Below are 17,920 nucleotides of genomic sequence, written 5' to 3'. Positions count from 1 at the left end.
CTGATTTAGAGATTATTTCAGTTTTGATTTTGCGAGATTAGAGAGCAATACACACCCAAATTCAAAGTAATCCTATCATTTTGTGTGCACTTGCAAAACATTTTAAGTTTAGAGCACACCCTCTCAACAGAAAGGGAGAGAGGATAAATTACCAGTACACCAACTGGAGTGTGTACATTTCAACTGTGAATTAGCGCACGTATTATCAGTGTGTCTGGAATTCCATGACTAATAATGACCATGCTGAAGTAAACTCATACAGCCCCATGCTGAGTGTTGCATCACGTTTAGAATCGAGAAGTTCAGGTGTTTGTGTAAGATACTAAACCACATGCCCTCTGCAATTTGTTCTTAGTCCCAGGCTTTTTGCAAATGTAAATGCTGGTAAATACTTTGATGAATATATAAAGCAAAACCGGTGTGTAAAATGGAATATCATGTGGCAGTTTCATTTGGGAAGACCTACCACACATTATGATCCCATGCACAGGGTTATTGTAGTCCAAGCAGTTGCCATATGGCACAGCCTAATCTGTCACTGCTAGGTCCTCTATATCCAACCTTGGTTAATCCCTGGCTTCGAGCCACACACAACGACAAATACAAACTATAAATTAACACCATCATTTTGTCACTTTTGTCTCATCTTGAGTAATGTTTATTTCTGGAGACCTTATCGATAAATAGAAAGTTCAAAGACAGAATCCTAAATGGTGCAAGGTTTTAACCCCATGTCCTAAGAGTAAAAGCCCAAAGGTGGTGAGATTTTAAAAACCTAAAGGGGATGCGGTGCTTTATCTTTCAGAATTCCTGGAATAGTCGTTAATAGACCTTGTGGCAACAAAGACAGAAAAACTGAACAAACATGTCGGTGACACTCAGAGGGCAACACGAAAGACTATGAAATTGAAATCTAAAAACTAAGACACTGTGCATTGTTGAGAAGCTGTGTTCTTCACTGAAGCTCTGTCTAATCATCAACTGGTGTTTGGCAAGTAACACACATGCTATCAAGTGTCTCATACCAGATATTAAAATAACTTACAAAACAAAATTGTGAATTATGACAACCAAAAAATTGGAATACATTCTAGAGTAACAAAAAATATATTAGTACACCATTTCATCTCACACAACATTTTAACAAGACTTAATTTTTGGTCCAAGCTTGTCCGCTATGTCCACCAGTTTACGAGCATTTCATGAAGTGCTCCTCTCCATAGATGACAACGTAGATAATTATTAGATTGGCAGAGTGTAAAGAGGCCGAGGACAGAAGTACATCGGGGACTCCGTGATGAAGACAACGCCAAGGTTCAGAAGTGGACAGGAGATAGGACTGAAGGCTGCCAATCATTGCCCAGCAATATTGCTGTAACCCAAATCCAGAGCAAAACAATGGCCAAAGTCCAGCTGGGCAAATAAACGCACCCACCCCAGTGTTTCTGCATTTCTGGTGTGGCATCTTTCCCACACTATGATTCACCAAGTTCCCCTTCCATGGTGCGCACCAGCACATATAACTCTGCCAAACCAACGATCGAAGCTGCAATTACTGCCAAAAGCACCCGCTGAGGAGGGAAAAAGACCAGATGTGAGGAAAAAAAAATCCAATTTTCCTAGACACATTAACTACACTTGAGCATGCAACACAAGCAGACAGACAAGAAAAACAGAGACTATAAACGGCTACTTGTTGTGCACTATATGCTATAGTAAAGACAGCTCAAAGGCATTCACTCAAAACTGCCTTACTCTCTCTTATCTAATACTCTTACACTTTTGTTCTGAATTGACTTGGGACCTGATTTAGATATTGGCGGAGGGTTACTCCGTCACAACAGGGACAATGTTCGGTCTGCTGAAATATAAATTCCATTATATCCAATGGGATTTAGATTTTGGCAGATGGGACTGCAGTCACCGTTGTGACGCAGAAAACCCTCCATTAATATCTAAATCAGGCCCTTAGTATCAAAACCTCTGCAGCAAAACAAGTGGTTAAATACAACCACAAAAAATGCTGCAAAAGGGTCAAAACATCCCTCCATATCGCCTTCTGCACGCCACCACATATCACAGGATTTTAATTATTCATTTTCCATATACTAATAACAATTATTTGTGATAGCTTCCATCCATAGTTATTGGTGCCATTTTTATTTTCACTTCAACCTATCAGTGATACAACACCCCCTCCCAAAGTTACGGTAAGCTATACAAGGTTACTGCATATTTGTCACACTGGTAACAGTTATAAGCAATCTAAAAAGTATTTTTATAGCAGAAATAAATAGCAGTACATACCAATACCAACTAAGGATACAGCATGGTTCTATGCGTGGTACATACAAGTACCAGTTTAGAGTTTGGATTAGATTTTAAAAGGTGGATGCATTAATGCCATCCTGCACTATTTGGTTTAAAAAAAAAAAAAGTGAGTTTTGCTTTTGTGTTGTTAAATATAGCCATTTCTAATGGGGGAAGGGGTGTGACTCACTCTTTCCCTCTGCCACTCAACCTCTATTTGAGACTGTCATTTTATGTACTGGTAAATGGGATGACCTGTTCCATTTCCTGACAGAATGTGTGCACGTACGTGTCATGCTTGGGCCTTCCTCTCCTTATGAAGAAACAAGGATTTGTTTTTTCCTGTGATGGCCAGAGCCCAATTTGTTTCAGGTTTATAATGTGCATTCTTTTGCTCACACTTTGTCATGTTCTGTCACTTCAGTTATTTTTCCCTCACCTCTGACGCCTTTTCAGAGGAGACCTTGTAATGCTATTTGTACGTGTTTTCGCTCTTCACACCAGAGCAGGGAACATATTGTGGGAGATGCGGAGGTGATAAGAGTGTACTAGGGTGAGAATGTTTTCAGCAGAGAAAGGTACCGCTCTATCTCAGGAATGCACACTGGGGCCTGGTCAGTTCTTTTGCATGTTTGACACAGACCAAGTACAACCAGCATTTGAAGTCATTAATTGAAGGGAGGGGTCGACTACTAGAATCTTCCTCTTGATTTAATTTAAGGTATATAAAGCGGGGAAAACTGTTTTGGGAGTGGACACACTGACCAGTAATATCCCATTGGGGATGTTCTCCTGTCTCAGCCGTTCAGGGTTCCCCAGTTTGATGCTGGCAAGGCAAGTATGATGATGGATTCGACGGCCATGGTGATGCATTTTTATTCTTAATTATTTAGTTTAGCTGTGCAACTATCTATATTCACTGCATATATCCACTGTTAATACATTGCACTTTTTTCCTGTCTGTCATTGTTTAACGGCTGTGAGTAATTTGGCCTTTACATGTGTTTTACTGCTTTCAAGTTAAATGCTCATGTTCATATTTTAGTGTGCTTTTATTTGATATCTGAGAATTGCATTAATAAATTCATTAATAGACCTAAGAGTGCTACATTCTTTGGCATTGTTTCCTCATGGTTCAAAGCAGAGCAACACAGACCTGCCAGTTGACCTGGGATCTCATTCACTCGAGGCGCACAGTCCTCTATTTCATTCTGCAAGGGTCGCTCAAGCTTGGGAGGAGTTCTGTCATCTTCCTCCTGTATCATTATCCTGTACTGTGCAGGCCACTGAACGCCTATTGTGGAGTAACCATGTGATGCAGGCACACCAAATGCAAGCTGTTTACGACCGTCTGGGGCAATGCTGCTAGACAGGCCCTCCAGTTATCCCTTTACTACTACTACTTTACTACTTAGACTTCCTTTCTCTAGCACGAAGCAAGGTTTCTCAGGTACAAGTACTTCCTAGCCACACCAAGTCACCTGGTATCTACAAGGACAACAACTCCCCGAGAAGCAGGGGCAGCTCCTTTGCTATGGTGAAGGAGCATCGCCCTACTGGCTGAGCCAGAAGCAGAAAAATAAAACATAGTTTACTATTGTTTCATTTTTCTGCTTCTGGCACAGCCAGCAGTGCAGGAATGGGCGGGGCTAGGCCACAGGCAGTGGGAGAAGGGGAGAGTGCACCTAAATGTGCATGTGTGTTTGGTCAGCCATCTGAGGCTGGCCAAATACATGTGCGCACTTAGGTTTCTCCAGTCTGGCTGTGTTTAACAGCTGGGCTGGAGAAATTGCACAGACCCCAGGGCTGTGTCCAAGCGGTAGTCTGAGCCAAGACTGCTGGAGAGCAGCAGTGAATGTTGGGACACCACAAGAGGAGCGAGGTGGCAGGGACAGAGGTGGGGTAAGTGCATTTTATTCTTTTTTTTCATTTTTATTTTCACCTCATCTCTGTCGTTCCCCCCAGCCCTCCCCTTGAGTTATGCGGCGGCTGCCGCTGCAGAGAAGGCTGACCATGTGGAGCAAGCAGTAAGAGAGGCCAATGCTAAATGACTTGAGGGAAGAGGCTAGAAATTCAAATAGAGAAGCCAAGTACCCAGCAGTACAACCCCATAGAAATGAACTTAAGTGCAGAATCCTCAATGTCAAATCCTTGCCAAAATAGCAATGGGAAATCACACAACTAAATGAGAGAATCAAAGCTCCTAATCACCGAATTCTAGGTAGGCAATAACTTCAATCCCAATCTTGAAATTGCAGTACCTAGGCTTTCAAAGATTCTGCAGCAGGATAGTAAAGGGAAGAGGGGTGGCAGCAGAGAATTTCTTTTTAAAGAATGCATAAGCCTCTAGGTAGCGAATTTCAAATACCCCCTAACTGACATTCTACTATACCACCCGTCATTATCAAAATTATCCACTTGGACCACACTAAGACCACCAGTGTCTCAGTGGCTTCAATCGCCTGCAGTGACCACGCTCTGGTTTTCTTCACCTAACCAGGAGCTGGTGTTGGTCTTTGCCATAAATCTAGCTACGGGTTCAAAGTGGAACAAAGATGGCTGCACAAGTCCGATAACTCTAGGGATTTGACAGGAATTGTTAACAATCCGATCATCCATGAGTCCAAGGTCAATGCCTTCAAGATGCTCTATTATTTCAAGAACAAATTAAACGCCTTGACTGCAGCTACCACCTGGAAGCATCTTCCTCATCACTGGATGAGAACTATGCTAATCGACTGTTTATTTAAAGTCATAAGACTTCATATGAGGCAGGAAAAATATAAATGGAAGCTAGACTTCTAGCAATCTCAGGGGGTGTTTATAGCACAACTGAGGCAATATAAAACTTCTATGATTTCTAGAAGAAAAAAAATCTTCTCCCATCGTTCATTTCTCACAGTCTCTCAGTTGTCAGGAAACTCATCTTGGAAAATTCCTTCTTCCCTGAGAATGTTCCATCCCAAGCATTCCATGCCCAAGCTCATGACAACTGGCTTTTCTATTTTTTCCCAAACAACTTCACCACCATTTACAAAGACTTACTGTCTTGACTGCCTGACCATATCGACTGTATCAACAAGGGTTCCATTTTTGGGTGCCTTTACCACTCTTTTAGGAGATACAGCAGCAGGATATGAGGGGAATTCTCATGACCATGAAATAAGGACCCCTGTTAGTCCCTTATTGATCCCCATACTTCAAACTCGTGCTCCACGCATCTTGCAGATGGTGTGTCATTTCATCAATTCCTCATTCACAAAAGAAACCACATCAGACTAGTGTAGGAAATGGGCAGTTAACACTTATTTTGATAAGACACAACCTTGACCCAAGTGATCTGAAAAACTACGGGCCATCACCTCACTGTCAGTTGTCTCGAAAATCATGAAACATTACCTTGCAAAATGGCTACTGACACTAACTATACCCTTGCCTTGTCACATGAGGGCTTTTAGTCATGAAAGAGATCGCGCTGAGGCGGTTCTGGCTGCCCCATGGAATGAGTTGAGATCTATCAAAGATAAGGGTTGCTAGCCTGATGCTCTTCAACCAGTTGGCTACTTTTGACATAGTAGATTACTTCACCTTACATGACTTACTGAGCGTAGTGCTGGCAGCTGCAGCCTCAGACTGGCTCAAGTCCTTCCTGATGGATCAGAGAGAGGTTTTTCCGACTAACCCCATTCTATTAAGCAGCCTAGCCTATTTGAAGCGAGGTATGCCAGAGACCTGCACTCCCTGCCATGCTACATTAAACCTCAGTGCAGTTTCTAGGTGTGTTGAATCATTGTTTTGGGTTCTATGGCTTATCAAGGATAACAAACTGCTGTTACAATTCAATCTTGCATCTTTGAGCAGCATAGACTGGCTGAGGAATTAATTGTCCACTATTTAAATTTGGATGCCTGACAACTTCAAACTGAATCGTAGCGAGAAGGAATTCCTTGTTCCAGGCAATAATCTACAAGTCTCACCCAAAAGGTTCTGGGCCTTCCTCTATCTCCCTCAACACCCCTACAGCCCCCCTCATTTAGAGAACCATCAATTCAATCTCCTGTACGACTGGAATGTGGTGTATCTTGGTATCTCAGAAAAAAAATACTAAGGAAATTACTGCACACCCAAAAGACAGCTGTTTCTTCTTTTTTTTTTTATTTGTCGAATCAGGATCTAGTTTTAGAGACTAATTGGATGCTACATTAGCTGACAACTAAACAGAGGATTCACCATAACATGTTTTATTTTATGCACAGGGATGCTTTCTGGACTGGCACAAAGTTGCAATTGGACATTACAAATCTTGATCAAACTGCATGAAAGTTTAAATTGCACCAGTCACTGCCAAATTCTATGCATATTCATTAAATGGAAGCTATCAGCAAACCAAACGTGGTCTTAGCATCACCAACTCTGTAAGACATACATTTGAAATTTAAGCACTAGATCTCTTGTAGTTCTGGTAGCTATGTTGTGACTATAGAATTAAAACGCCAGTTCTTTTTCACTAATAACCTTTAGCCAGTGTAAAGACCTAGCCCCCAAATTGACAAGGATTTGCATTTCTAGTTTTGGATGTTCACAGCACATTTGCTGCCAAGTAGTCAAAGGGTTGAAAGATAAAGACCATCATTTTGTGTGTGCATAAAACATCCCCATGTTAATGTTTTTGTTTCATCTTCAATAAAAAAAACAAGCAGAAAGATATATCACAAACGTGGTATGAAGAGAGTTACTGTGAGAGGACAGGTCCATTTTTGGCTTGCTAAAACAATTCTGCACTTTTTTTCTTAATATCTGTTTTTAACAAAAATAAAGTCAGGCTAGGAAAGCATAATTGTTCATGTATATGTACTGTTAGGTCTGCAAAGGTTTTATGAGACTTGGCTCAGAGAACTTTCTTTTAATTGTTTGTCCAAGAAACCAACCAAATCTTGATGACTGTGAATGAGATTTATTTTTTCTGTCTGCCATTAGCAGCATGTCAACTTGCACATACCACATACGGCAAAACCTTTTTAAATTGCCCCAGTAGGTGAAAGCACAAAGCAGTGGGGTGCCAAACGACTTCAATCCCGAAGAAAAGACAAAACTATTTTAAACAACTGAAAATGGAAATCAGTTGCAGTTCGCAAACTGTTAAAACCTGTTATTAATGGTAGCCTGGGCAGTCCTGAACCTGGAGCTCAGTGCTCTCGAACCAGTCCATGCTTATGATAGGGATTTCTAACCCCCATCATGCTTGGTGAAAAAAAAGAGGATGGGGAGGGAGGTAACAGAAGAGTTGCAGGGGCCAGGGGCGACTGGTGGGCCATCACAGTGCTTGCAGCCTCAGCCCTGTAGACACGGCCATGGTCCAAGCGCAGAGAGGTCCTAAAGAAGGAGTCTTCAGTGTTAAAGGCCAGGCCCTGTACCTCATCGAGCTGCGCATAACTCAAAACCAAGTCCAGGGGATCTGAGACTAGAGCTGCAGAGTATAGATTGTAGTAGTAGGGCCCAGCCAATGCTAGACTATACTTAAGTAGAATCAATGATGTCAATCATGACGTGATACTCTGTCATCAACGTGTGTGTTCTTAATCAGTGTGCAGCAGGGAGACGAAGTTAAGGCTGCATAGGTACCCTAAATGACGAATTTCAAGAGCTTTTAGGATTTGTTTTGCATACACCATCACAACAACTGCGCTTTGCACATATCTCATGCTACACAGCTTTAGACCCTCATAGTTCGAGTCCCTGTTGCAAAGCATGTGGAATATTCATAGTTTAGAACTGTGGAAGCAACCAACTCCTAAAAGGGTAAGGTGTGCAGGAACACTCAGGACTGTATCAGGGTGAGTAATGTACTCAGGCGATTAGTAGCTACTGAGAAGAGAACCCATAGAGTTCTGGTGAAACGGCATCTGCACCAGTGGAACAAGCACAATGACGTAGGACGTGGGCTTTTCCACTGAAAAGTAAAAAGGAAAGAGTCTATACAAGGCGAGGCACATTGCCATCAGGAGGTGCAATGGGGTAGGTGTAAGGACACGATTTAGAGCTTGGAGGTCAGGTTAGGCTGTCACAAAGATGACAGATATCCGATGTCCCTTGTTACAAGTGCATTATGTTCTATAAAACTTGCAATGAAGAGGACAGGTTTTAAACCAGTTTATTAAGTAAAGTGATATTTTATGACTAACAAACAGGACTTGTTTGTAAGCAAATCATTCTTCAAGGCCGAACACTATTAATGTGCACTGAAATTGCCACCTTCACAACTGTACTTCCACTCCCCTTTCAGACAGTTCGTAAGTCCCAAACAGAAAAACATGATTGATCACAACTGGAAATCCAAATATGCCCTGATACGGATAGTTACCCAAATCACAATGGAGCAGATTCGGGTATTGACATGAAAAGTATATTGTTATAATAATTATGTAAATAATGCAGGGAATATATGCATTTTAAAAGAAGCTAAGCTGAAAAAAACATTAAAAACGCAATTCAAACAGGGAACTATTAAGAGGGGAGGAGAATTAAGTTATGAAAAGTCTTCTAAACTCACAAGTTGCAGGAAACTGAGCAGTTCACAGGACTATGCATGTTCAACACATAACAAAACATTGTTCTGAATGAGTTCATTCCACTTCACCCACATCAAGTCACAACCATTGATCTACAGTCAGTGCACACATCCTCGTCACTACTGATTACTTGCCAAGAATAATACCTGAAAATTGTAGATAATGCATTTAACTTTATTCTATTTATGTTTGTCTTTGTGCGTATAAGATAAATGCTAAGCCTTAACAGTGGACTACTGGCCAAGAAGTTTTTACAATTCCCTACACTCATACACCATACTACAATTGAGCTAGGGCTAGTGTAGGAAAATTAGGGTAAATCAGGGATTCGCTTAAGGCACTAGGGGAAGCCCCAGACCTACAAAGGATACAGGGAAATCCTGAGACATGTAGACTGATAAAGATATAAATGGTCCTGGCAACGCTCTTTCCTGGTCTGGGGCTGAGAGTACTCCTCTGAGAACGGAGGAGAAGTGAGGTCTCAAGAAACACCCCATTTCCATGGAATGGGATGCCCGCTTGCTCAAGTTCCAAAAACCATCAGATGAGTAATCCCTCTCTTCGTATCTGTGCCTCTTATCTCTGACCTGGATGTTATATTCTCACATACGCTACTTATCTGGTACAGCTCCGTCCGTGTGCGCTTCCCCTACCACCACCATTTCCACTTTCTGCTCCTAGTGTTGGATGAGTGGGGTGGAGGATAGAGGGGAGGAGAGTTTCCTCCCCACCGCTATTATGCACGCTGCTTCAAGTGCCTGCCTGGCTTACTCTTTGCCTCTGCCTTCTGATGCTGGCACTTATGAGTTCAGTTATGTACTCAGCTACTTTATTGGCACCACTTTATTATTCTGTCATTCTTGATACAAAACTTTATAAAGAACCATTTTTTAAAATGATATAATTGGCCATGGTAGAACTAATATTAAATCCTGTCAATCTTGTACTAGGAGACACCACTAAAATAATTATTTTGTCTCCCAGATTCCACATCGAAACGCTGCTCACACCAGACAGCACACACCACAAAAATCTTTTAAGAGACCAAATTGAGCCTACCTACAACACATGCTGAGGGTGAACTTTACTGGGATGGAAGTGAAGATATGTGGGTCGGGCGTGTGTTGTTACACCAGGTTTCAGCGGGGGTATTTCCAGTTGAGGTCTCCATCTTCAATTCTGTGTGCTGTTGTGGACCTCCAACTGTGCATCATGCATTTTGTTGTCTGCTGGCTGAGTATTTATTTCTATGAGATTACTCAATTCTGTGTTATGTATTTGATAGGGTTTTTCGTTAAAAGGAACATGTAATTCTGTGCATTTACCTCCGAGTTTGTTATTGCTGATTGTAATATTAGGCTATCCGATGTTATGAGTGAAAGTTACTATGAAAGATACAGAATAAGTCATGACGCAGAAGGGAGGGATCATGAAAATCAAGCTTATCTTGATGATCTGCAAGAATTAAACTATGTGCATGAGAGACTCCAGTAATTAACATTTTTTTGATTAGTGTTTGGAGGCCTGTGTTTTAAAGGGCTGCAGGAGAAGCAGTTAATGGGATAGAATTATCCATTAGATTTTGTGGTCCAGTACACAACAGAATTCATGTTCTGTACAAACTCACGGTGAATGTCAAAGAGTGTTTGCTTAAAAGGTTCCATCACCCTTACTTTACACAGACCTTCTTTGGCTTTCATTCCTGAAAATGCAAGTCGTTCGATTTGTACCAGGTCTTTAATCACCAGAGGCTGATGATTGCCTCAATCAGTCAATCAGTGATTTCTAAAGCGTGGCTAATTCACCCGTAGGGTGATTGCCTGAAGGCGATAGTTACAATTTATCATCACCATTGAATATAATGGTGATACTTTCACCAATGTGTGTGCTTACCTTCTACGGTGAGATTTTTGATCATGTGCGATATATAGAGGCTTTGGTTCGAAAGTATTTGTTTCTTTACTAACTGGTATACATGCTGCAATTACTGTAACGATTCGAACATGTCTAGTTTGATAAAATGCAATAAAATGTTTAAAAACAAATCCCTGCCATTGAATACCGATATGTAATTTATGTGTAGAGGCAGTATCTGTTCTGTGTAGTACGTTCTTGGCCTCATACTACTGATTGTAAAGTTGTAGCTTGCTTGGTCCACTGGCAGACTTATTTTCTACTTCTGTGCGCCCTCTGGCTGTTGCCATTCTCATTTATGTCCTCCATCTCTTCAACAAAAGCAATTCCACCTCCTTGAAACAGGACACCAATTTGGCTATTATGCTAAGGGTTCTCTTGATGTAGTCCATTAAGCAGGACCACAGTTTACCACACTCTCTTCAAAAGGCCCTTTCCTTGTTCAGGAGTAGAATGTGGGGGACAGTGGCTTAAAAACTCATTTTTACTACGTACTTCATTCCTTCTATTATGTGTGCAGTTTAAGGGGTCACCTTCAACACTTTAGAACTGTAACCAAGCTTCCATGAGAGACCCACCTTTCGCTTTCACCTGCCCCCTCTCAGCTGCCAAGCTCTGAATATATTCCAAGCATGAGGCGCAAGTCTGTTCCTACGCCCTGAAGAAGTTCTGACTCAACACCCTGATGCAAGAAACTCCAGTTCTGAAATGGTTGCCCACCTTTAGTCTGTCACATTATTCACAGCCCGTCATAGGCTATGGAGAGTTTGCTACTTCATCTTGCTCCTAGTCCTCAAATTATAGACATCGCTACCCCCACACACCCAAGTTTAATCCTGAAGCAATGCCTAGCCTGTTTCGTCTCCAAACAACTCGCATGCAAGCAAACATATGCACACACAAAAATGTGTCCACTCTCCCTCCCACCCACCATTTCATAGCTTATCTTTATTCATACTCACCGCTGCAGAATCAGTGAAAATATACTGACTACCAAGATATGTACAAGCGAATGTAGCCGCCAACGTAATCATGAAGTTGAAGATTGTGACAACCACTGCTTTCACAGATCTCACTGTAAAATAGAATACAAAAACAGAGATGTGGTAAGGGAGAAAGGTGCAGCTGGATTCTTAGGTATGCCCTATCAGCCGAAGGTCTCTGCACTGACAAAAACATCAAACCAGTCATTAATCACAACCACCAGGTTTACATTTCTTGGCCCACACCTGCCCCATCAGCTACTAACCACAGTGCCAAGCGCAAACTCTCAGTGGGATGTCTCGCGGTATATTCCTCCACCTCATCAAGCAACAGCCATAGCCAACATCGAAGACACAGTTCTTCACCAATTACACAGAACCTGGTCAAGGTTTCTATTTCAACAGCAAAAAACTGATTCCAACAGTACAAAGTTGTATTTCACATATGAACCAACACTAATAGCATAAATTCCCATCTCTGAGGCCAAACCTAAAGTGAAACAGACGCCCTACTAGTCAGTAACTACAGTCAATCACAGAGATAGCAATGTTTATACAACAACTTTAAAAATACTTAAAAAGATGTCACAACAAACAGTTTTTTGAAAGCCTCGTATAAACACTGAATATACCTCACACCTTGTGCAAACTGGAATAAGGACAGCTTCGTTACTCTCAAGAACATTTTAAAACAAATGTTGCATGCTGTGAAGGAGACTAAATGTCCTTTTGCCTCTTTTGGACCACTCACCTTGTCTGCCCAGATCTGCAAGAGTACCATGTCGGGAAAGTTCCTGGATGAAAGCAAGAGATCAGACATATTATTTTAAAGGAAGAACCTAGAATAAGCAGAATGCTATTCAGTCTAAATAAGGAAACTATTGATAACATTTCTTGCCAAAGCACAGTACTGTATGATAAATTAGTGGACAGCTACTGGAACCTGGATGACACCCTGAACCTGCATGGGGCTCAGAGGAAGGTCTTTTTATGCATGACAGCTGGGCAAAGCCATAGCCACATGGTGTGGTGACATGTACAAAGGTAGGAGGCGGGGGATATCATCAGGAGGACATAACGTTTAATCTCAGAGTTTGTCACTGTGTTCATGACATCTGGGTTTAACCCGATTCACTAGTGTTTATTATCAGTTGGAAATATGTCTGATAAACCTGCAGACCAGAAGTCCTCCGTTTGCATGTCAATAGTATTCAATCAATATCACTTTAAAACAGAAAGCAATCCGAAATGCAAGCAGAGCCAAACTATTCTGGTTAGATTGATTAAACGTAACTACAGAGTGGCCTTTATGTAGGGTAGAACATATACTGGGGAAGCTGGGGAGAGTAATAAGGCATTCTTTGTGGCAGAGCACATCTTTCAGCGGACTACCGGGGAAGCTGGGCAAAGCATTTATGGGTTCTTTGTGGCAGATCACATCTCTCAGCAGATTAGCTGATTCTTTTGTCTCAATGATCCAAGTTCAGAAAAACAAGGAGAAATGAATGAGAAATAGAACTATGCTGGGGTAACTGTACAGGAGGCAGATGGAAGGCTCTAGGCTAGATGATATCTAAAATAGACCACTATGCACTAACTACGTTGTTGCGACACCACAGTTATCTCCCAAACACACTTTGCCCAAGTTGAAGAGTGGTACCAAAGGAGCCCTTCTTTCCCTCATAAGGGTGCCTTCATCTTGAACCCTCTGGGTTCCCATTTAAGAATGGATTCTGGGTGTTAATTATTGATACTACTTTGTAACGGAGTACTTTCTAAGGATTCCACTAGTGCTACAGATTGAATCGAATTGCTTGGCAGAGTCACATCAACACCTTTTATTCTGTTGCAAGAGGCCCTTGTCGAGCTCTACTTCTCCAGCTACGGCCCGGACAGCCTGTGTTCTGTTTTTTTTACCCCATGGGTGAATTTGGTAGCTGAGGGTCTGGAGCCCAGATGGCCAGAGGCCACAGGCGGAGGCTCATGGGGACGTTGTGAGGTTTACTTGCACCAATACCGGTATAGTTGCTTCTAGGTGCTGCTAAGTATGGTGTCTTGATTTCTCTACAGCAAAATGCTGTACTAATTCACTGGGTAAAATGGGCAATTCCTTTCAGGGAAATCCATTTGTAAACGTTCAAGTGCCCCTAGCAATGCCACATATTTACAGTGGTCCCTTGCCCACGTTCCACTACACAATTTAGTGTATGGTTACAATTGCAGCTTTATTTTCCCCGTTTGTGCAGTATTGTATTAGCAAGATTTGGCAAGAGAGACCATGAAGGCAGACATTAAAACACTTTTGTCATGTCTCTTGTCACTCTGGCGGATATGAAAATATCAAAATTCACAATTGAAAAAGAATACTAAGCATGGGGATCTGTTAAACGTACAGCCAAATGGAAACACAGGTTTAACAGCTGTGCAGCACCCAAGGAGTCTGAATTTATATAAGATGTAAATTCCATATCCTAAATAAAGATACCTCTTCATGAGCATTAGTCTATATAGCCTCACTGCCACAGAAAAGCATGTCATTATAAAATACATTAAATAAATACATTGCAGTTATCACATAGTACTTATTTCAGGATTTACTACAGGACTCAGACATACCAAATGAGGAACTTAAAGTATACTGCAGGAGCAATGAGCAACGATGTGGACACCTATTTCCCTGTCTACATAGTTATTTAGGCTATGCTGCTCAAAATAAAAATGACCAACTAGGCTGTGTTTAAATACCTAAAAAAACAGAAAAACAACACAAACAGCAGGTCTCCGAGTGACAACACGAGAACTTTCAAGATGCTGACATGAACTACCACTTACATGAGAATGGTGTCCGATCTAACATTCACTCACCTATCTGTACATTCCTGTCATTGCACATGCAGCTGTCTGTGAGAGGGAGTAGTTTGCTTTGCTGCTGTCATTCTGTACTTTTTCTGCGTGGAAGTTATGTTCTCTCTATCGTTTCATTCACAGTTTCTGAACTATACATATATTTTTTCTTTGGGACTCAGCATCGAGTCCCTCACTTTCAAATATTTTTTGGTGCCATTAGATACTACGATCCAAGTCTATGTCTTCACCTTCTTTGCATAAGCAGATGATTCCCAAATTATCGAGACTGTACAGTGATGGTAACATTCAGAAAGAAAAATTTAAAACATCTATAAAACAGATCTTGTTATGAACGAGTGATAACTTACTAAAGCTGAATACTTCCATCACATGGATGGCATTGCCATCTGGTCCTCAGATTAAAAGCCAGAAGAATTAAATGCAGCACCTCGTCTCATAAGCAGCCTAAAAAACATAGTGTCACATATTGCTTCATCTAGTCAATTTGCTCTGGCTTATTCAGAAAAGGAGCCTTTTTAAAGTTGTCTTCATCTGCCACCGAGCCAAGCATGGTTAAGGATTCAAAAACTTTTCTCATACAACTCTCCGACTTAGGTCCTTCGCTCGTCCTCTGCCAATCTTCTTTCCATCTTCAGACAACGTCGCCCAAAAATCAAAGGCAGATCTTTCAGCTTCATTACGGCCAAAACCTGGAATGCGCTCCGGCACTCCACAAGATTAACTCTAGTCCATACAACTTTCAGAAAACTAGTAAAGTATACGTTTTTTAATATACGGATTGTATACCTCCACCTTCTCTGTAGAGTGATCTAGAGTGCCAAGACACCCTATGTGGGTAACCATTGAACTTCAATAAATAATTATTATTTGTAAGCAAAGCATGCACTGCTGCTGCACGATTTGTGTCTGTCTGTCTGTCTTGTGATGGGGAAAGTTTGCAAAGTTTCTGCACAGGGTTTACCAGCTTTTTGAAACAGCACTTGCAAAGCCAATAGTGTTGTGCTGAGCTTCGCGCTAATGTACTGTGCACAACGTAACAAAATGACACACATATCGGTTACCATTTTTGGCCTCGAGGCGCGAGTGCCTTGGCCTTTTATTAACTTCCCTACCTACGGCATGGAACTTGCCACCAAGTCCAGACGAGGTAGGGCATGACATTGGAATCACAAAATAAGAAACAGTGACACTGTCTACTTGCGTTCCCAGGTGTGTTGACATACAGGCATCTAAACGGTAACCTGGGTAAAATACCTCTTAATATTTTGAGACCAGCCAAACAAACTCTTCGTAACGACGCCAGACAACTCAGGTTAGTAAAAAAGTACTTTAGTCGTGAAGAGGTTGCTGGCCGAGGCCGCAGATTAAAATGATCCACACCATGCCGGACACGATCGTCACATTTTCTGTTCCTTTCTTGGGCCATGTCATGTGATAACTAACTGTTTGCTGAATCGCTGTCAGTCTCACAAAGGGACAGCGTAACCGGCTAGCCCTGTGACTGAGATATGGACACAGAGGACCTTCCAGGCTGATCCATAGACTGGGGGCTACCAACTCCAACACCAACATCCCCGGTATCACCAGTCACAGCCACACAGTCATCTACAGCGACATCAGGGTTGGAAGACCCAGGATTAGGCTGGCAGTACAACTTGAAGAACAAGATATTTCTCGTAATGGATTCCACACCTTTCCGGACAATGATCATGGTACCCTTGACAATACTTACAAACCACGGATCCTTTTCAAAAGGCAACAGGAATTTCCTCCCACAACGCCTATTTCCTATCAGGACCATTTCCCCGACGTGGATTTCCCGCACCTTGGCACGCCTCCTTTTCAACACCCGGTTATGGAGACTTCCACGCTATGCCAGCGCCTCCGCCTCTTGATCGATCACTTGGGAGTGTTCCATCACATGAGAAATCGTGTCTCCTACCATTCGATGCATGCACAAAGTGCTCGGCTGAACACCAGTCACGGCAATAGGAGTTAGATGGTATTCACAGAGGAATCTGTAGATGGCACAGTCTACATCCTGATGGTTGGCCACCGCTATATGTAGAACCTTGTTCAGTTTCCTCATAAAACGTTCTGCCTCTCCGTTTGCCTGGGGAACACCGAGGAGTGATCATCTGGACTCTAAATATTCCACAAAGTCTTGACTTGAAAATGGACAACCATTATAGGTCTGGAGTTCTTTCAGTAGACCATGAGTGGCCATCACCTTTTCCAGATGAGCAATAGTGTGAGCAGCAGCTGTTGAGTCCAGAATCTCGACCTCCAGATACTTTGAAAAATCATCTTCCACAATGAACATATGTTGACCATCCGGCAGGCTTCCAAAATTGGCACTAGCTCGAAACTAGGGTATTGAAGGAATAGTCTCCGTAATGATGGGCGCGATGGCAGCTCTACCAGACCTACAGCTTGGCAAATGGGGCACTGCTGCACAGAGTGTTCAACTTGTCATACAGACCGGCGAACCACACACCTTACTTCAGAGCCTGGACTTAGTTTTGACCATCTCTTTGTGTGACAGATGGGCCAGCACCACAACTCGCGGCTGCAGTGACGTAGAAATCACTGACCATGGACCCCGTAGAAGACACCCTTCTAAAGAGACAAGTAGCTCATGGCGGATCTTGTGTAGAGATGACAGGGCCGTTTTCGCATCTTCCGTCCTCCGTCCCACATGTTGTAGAAGAAGATGCCAGCTCCCAGAAGCAACAGCAGAGACTGCTAATTGGACACACTCATCAGCCGCAGTTGCTGCTTGGATATCCTCTAGCGAGATCGGCAGAGGCCTAGATCGTTCAACTACCAACTGCACATATTCTTCGATCTGTTCGGCTTCAGAAACTTCACCCTGGGTGGCTGGTCTCGCACGTCGGGACAGATAATTGCTCGATTCTGAGAGCCGGGGCGATACACCACTGAAAAACGATTGTCTTGAAGTTGCAAAATCCACTTCTCTATCCGAGGACGTGGTTTTGAAGAGGAGCCATTACAAAGGGGTAGGTATGAGGAGTTTGTGGTCATTGTGGACAAGGCATGATTGACCATAGCAATACAGATGAAAATGGCAGCAGCCCCAGTGCACCGAAAAATTCTCCCTTTTCAATATCGCTGTTCAGTGTCAGTGAGTGCCCTGCTTGCATAGGCCACTGGGGCCCACTCCCCCTCACCCAGTTTCTGCGACAGGACTTCCCCAAAACTAGTGGATCTGGCATCCACCGCCTCCGATTCCTTGTTTAGATCGAAGTAGAACAA

The 17,920-nt window shown here is 42.4% G+C and overlaps 1 protein-coding gene across 1 annotated transcript in view; it reads right to left on the bottom strand.

Annotated features, from left to right (window-relative positions):
- Positions 1-626: 626 nt before the first annotated feature.
- TMEM199 (transmembrane protein 199) overlaps positions 627-17,920 on the bottom strand; it is a 60,829-nt gene continuing 43,535 nt past the window's right edge. The window contains exons 4-6 of the mRNA XM_069226161.1: positions 12,528-12,570; positions 11,756-11,868; positions 627-1,571 (exon numbers count right to left, since the gene is read on the bottom strand). Of these exons, the coding sequence (XP_069082262.1) occupies positions 1,476-1,571; positions 11,756-11,868; positions 12,528-12,570 (252 nt within the window). The 3' untranslated portion in view covers positions 627-1,475. The remainder of the gene's footprint in view (positions 1,572-11,755; positions 11,869-12,527; positions 12,571-17,920) is intronic.

This window comes from Pleurodeles waltl, chromosome 3_1, assembly GCF_031143425.1.
Source record: "Pleurodeles waltl isolate 20211129_DDA chromosome 3_1, aPleWal1.hap1.20221129, whole genome shotgun sequence".
NCBI lineage: Eukaryota > Metazoa > Chordata > Amphibia > Caudata > Salamandridae > Pleurodeles > Pleurodeles waltl.
Note: the sequence above shows the minus strand (reverse complement) of the source record. Positions and strands in the feature narration are given on the sequence as shown.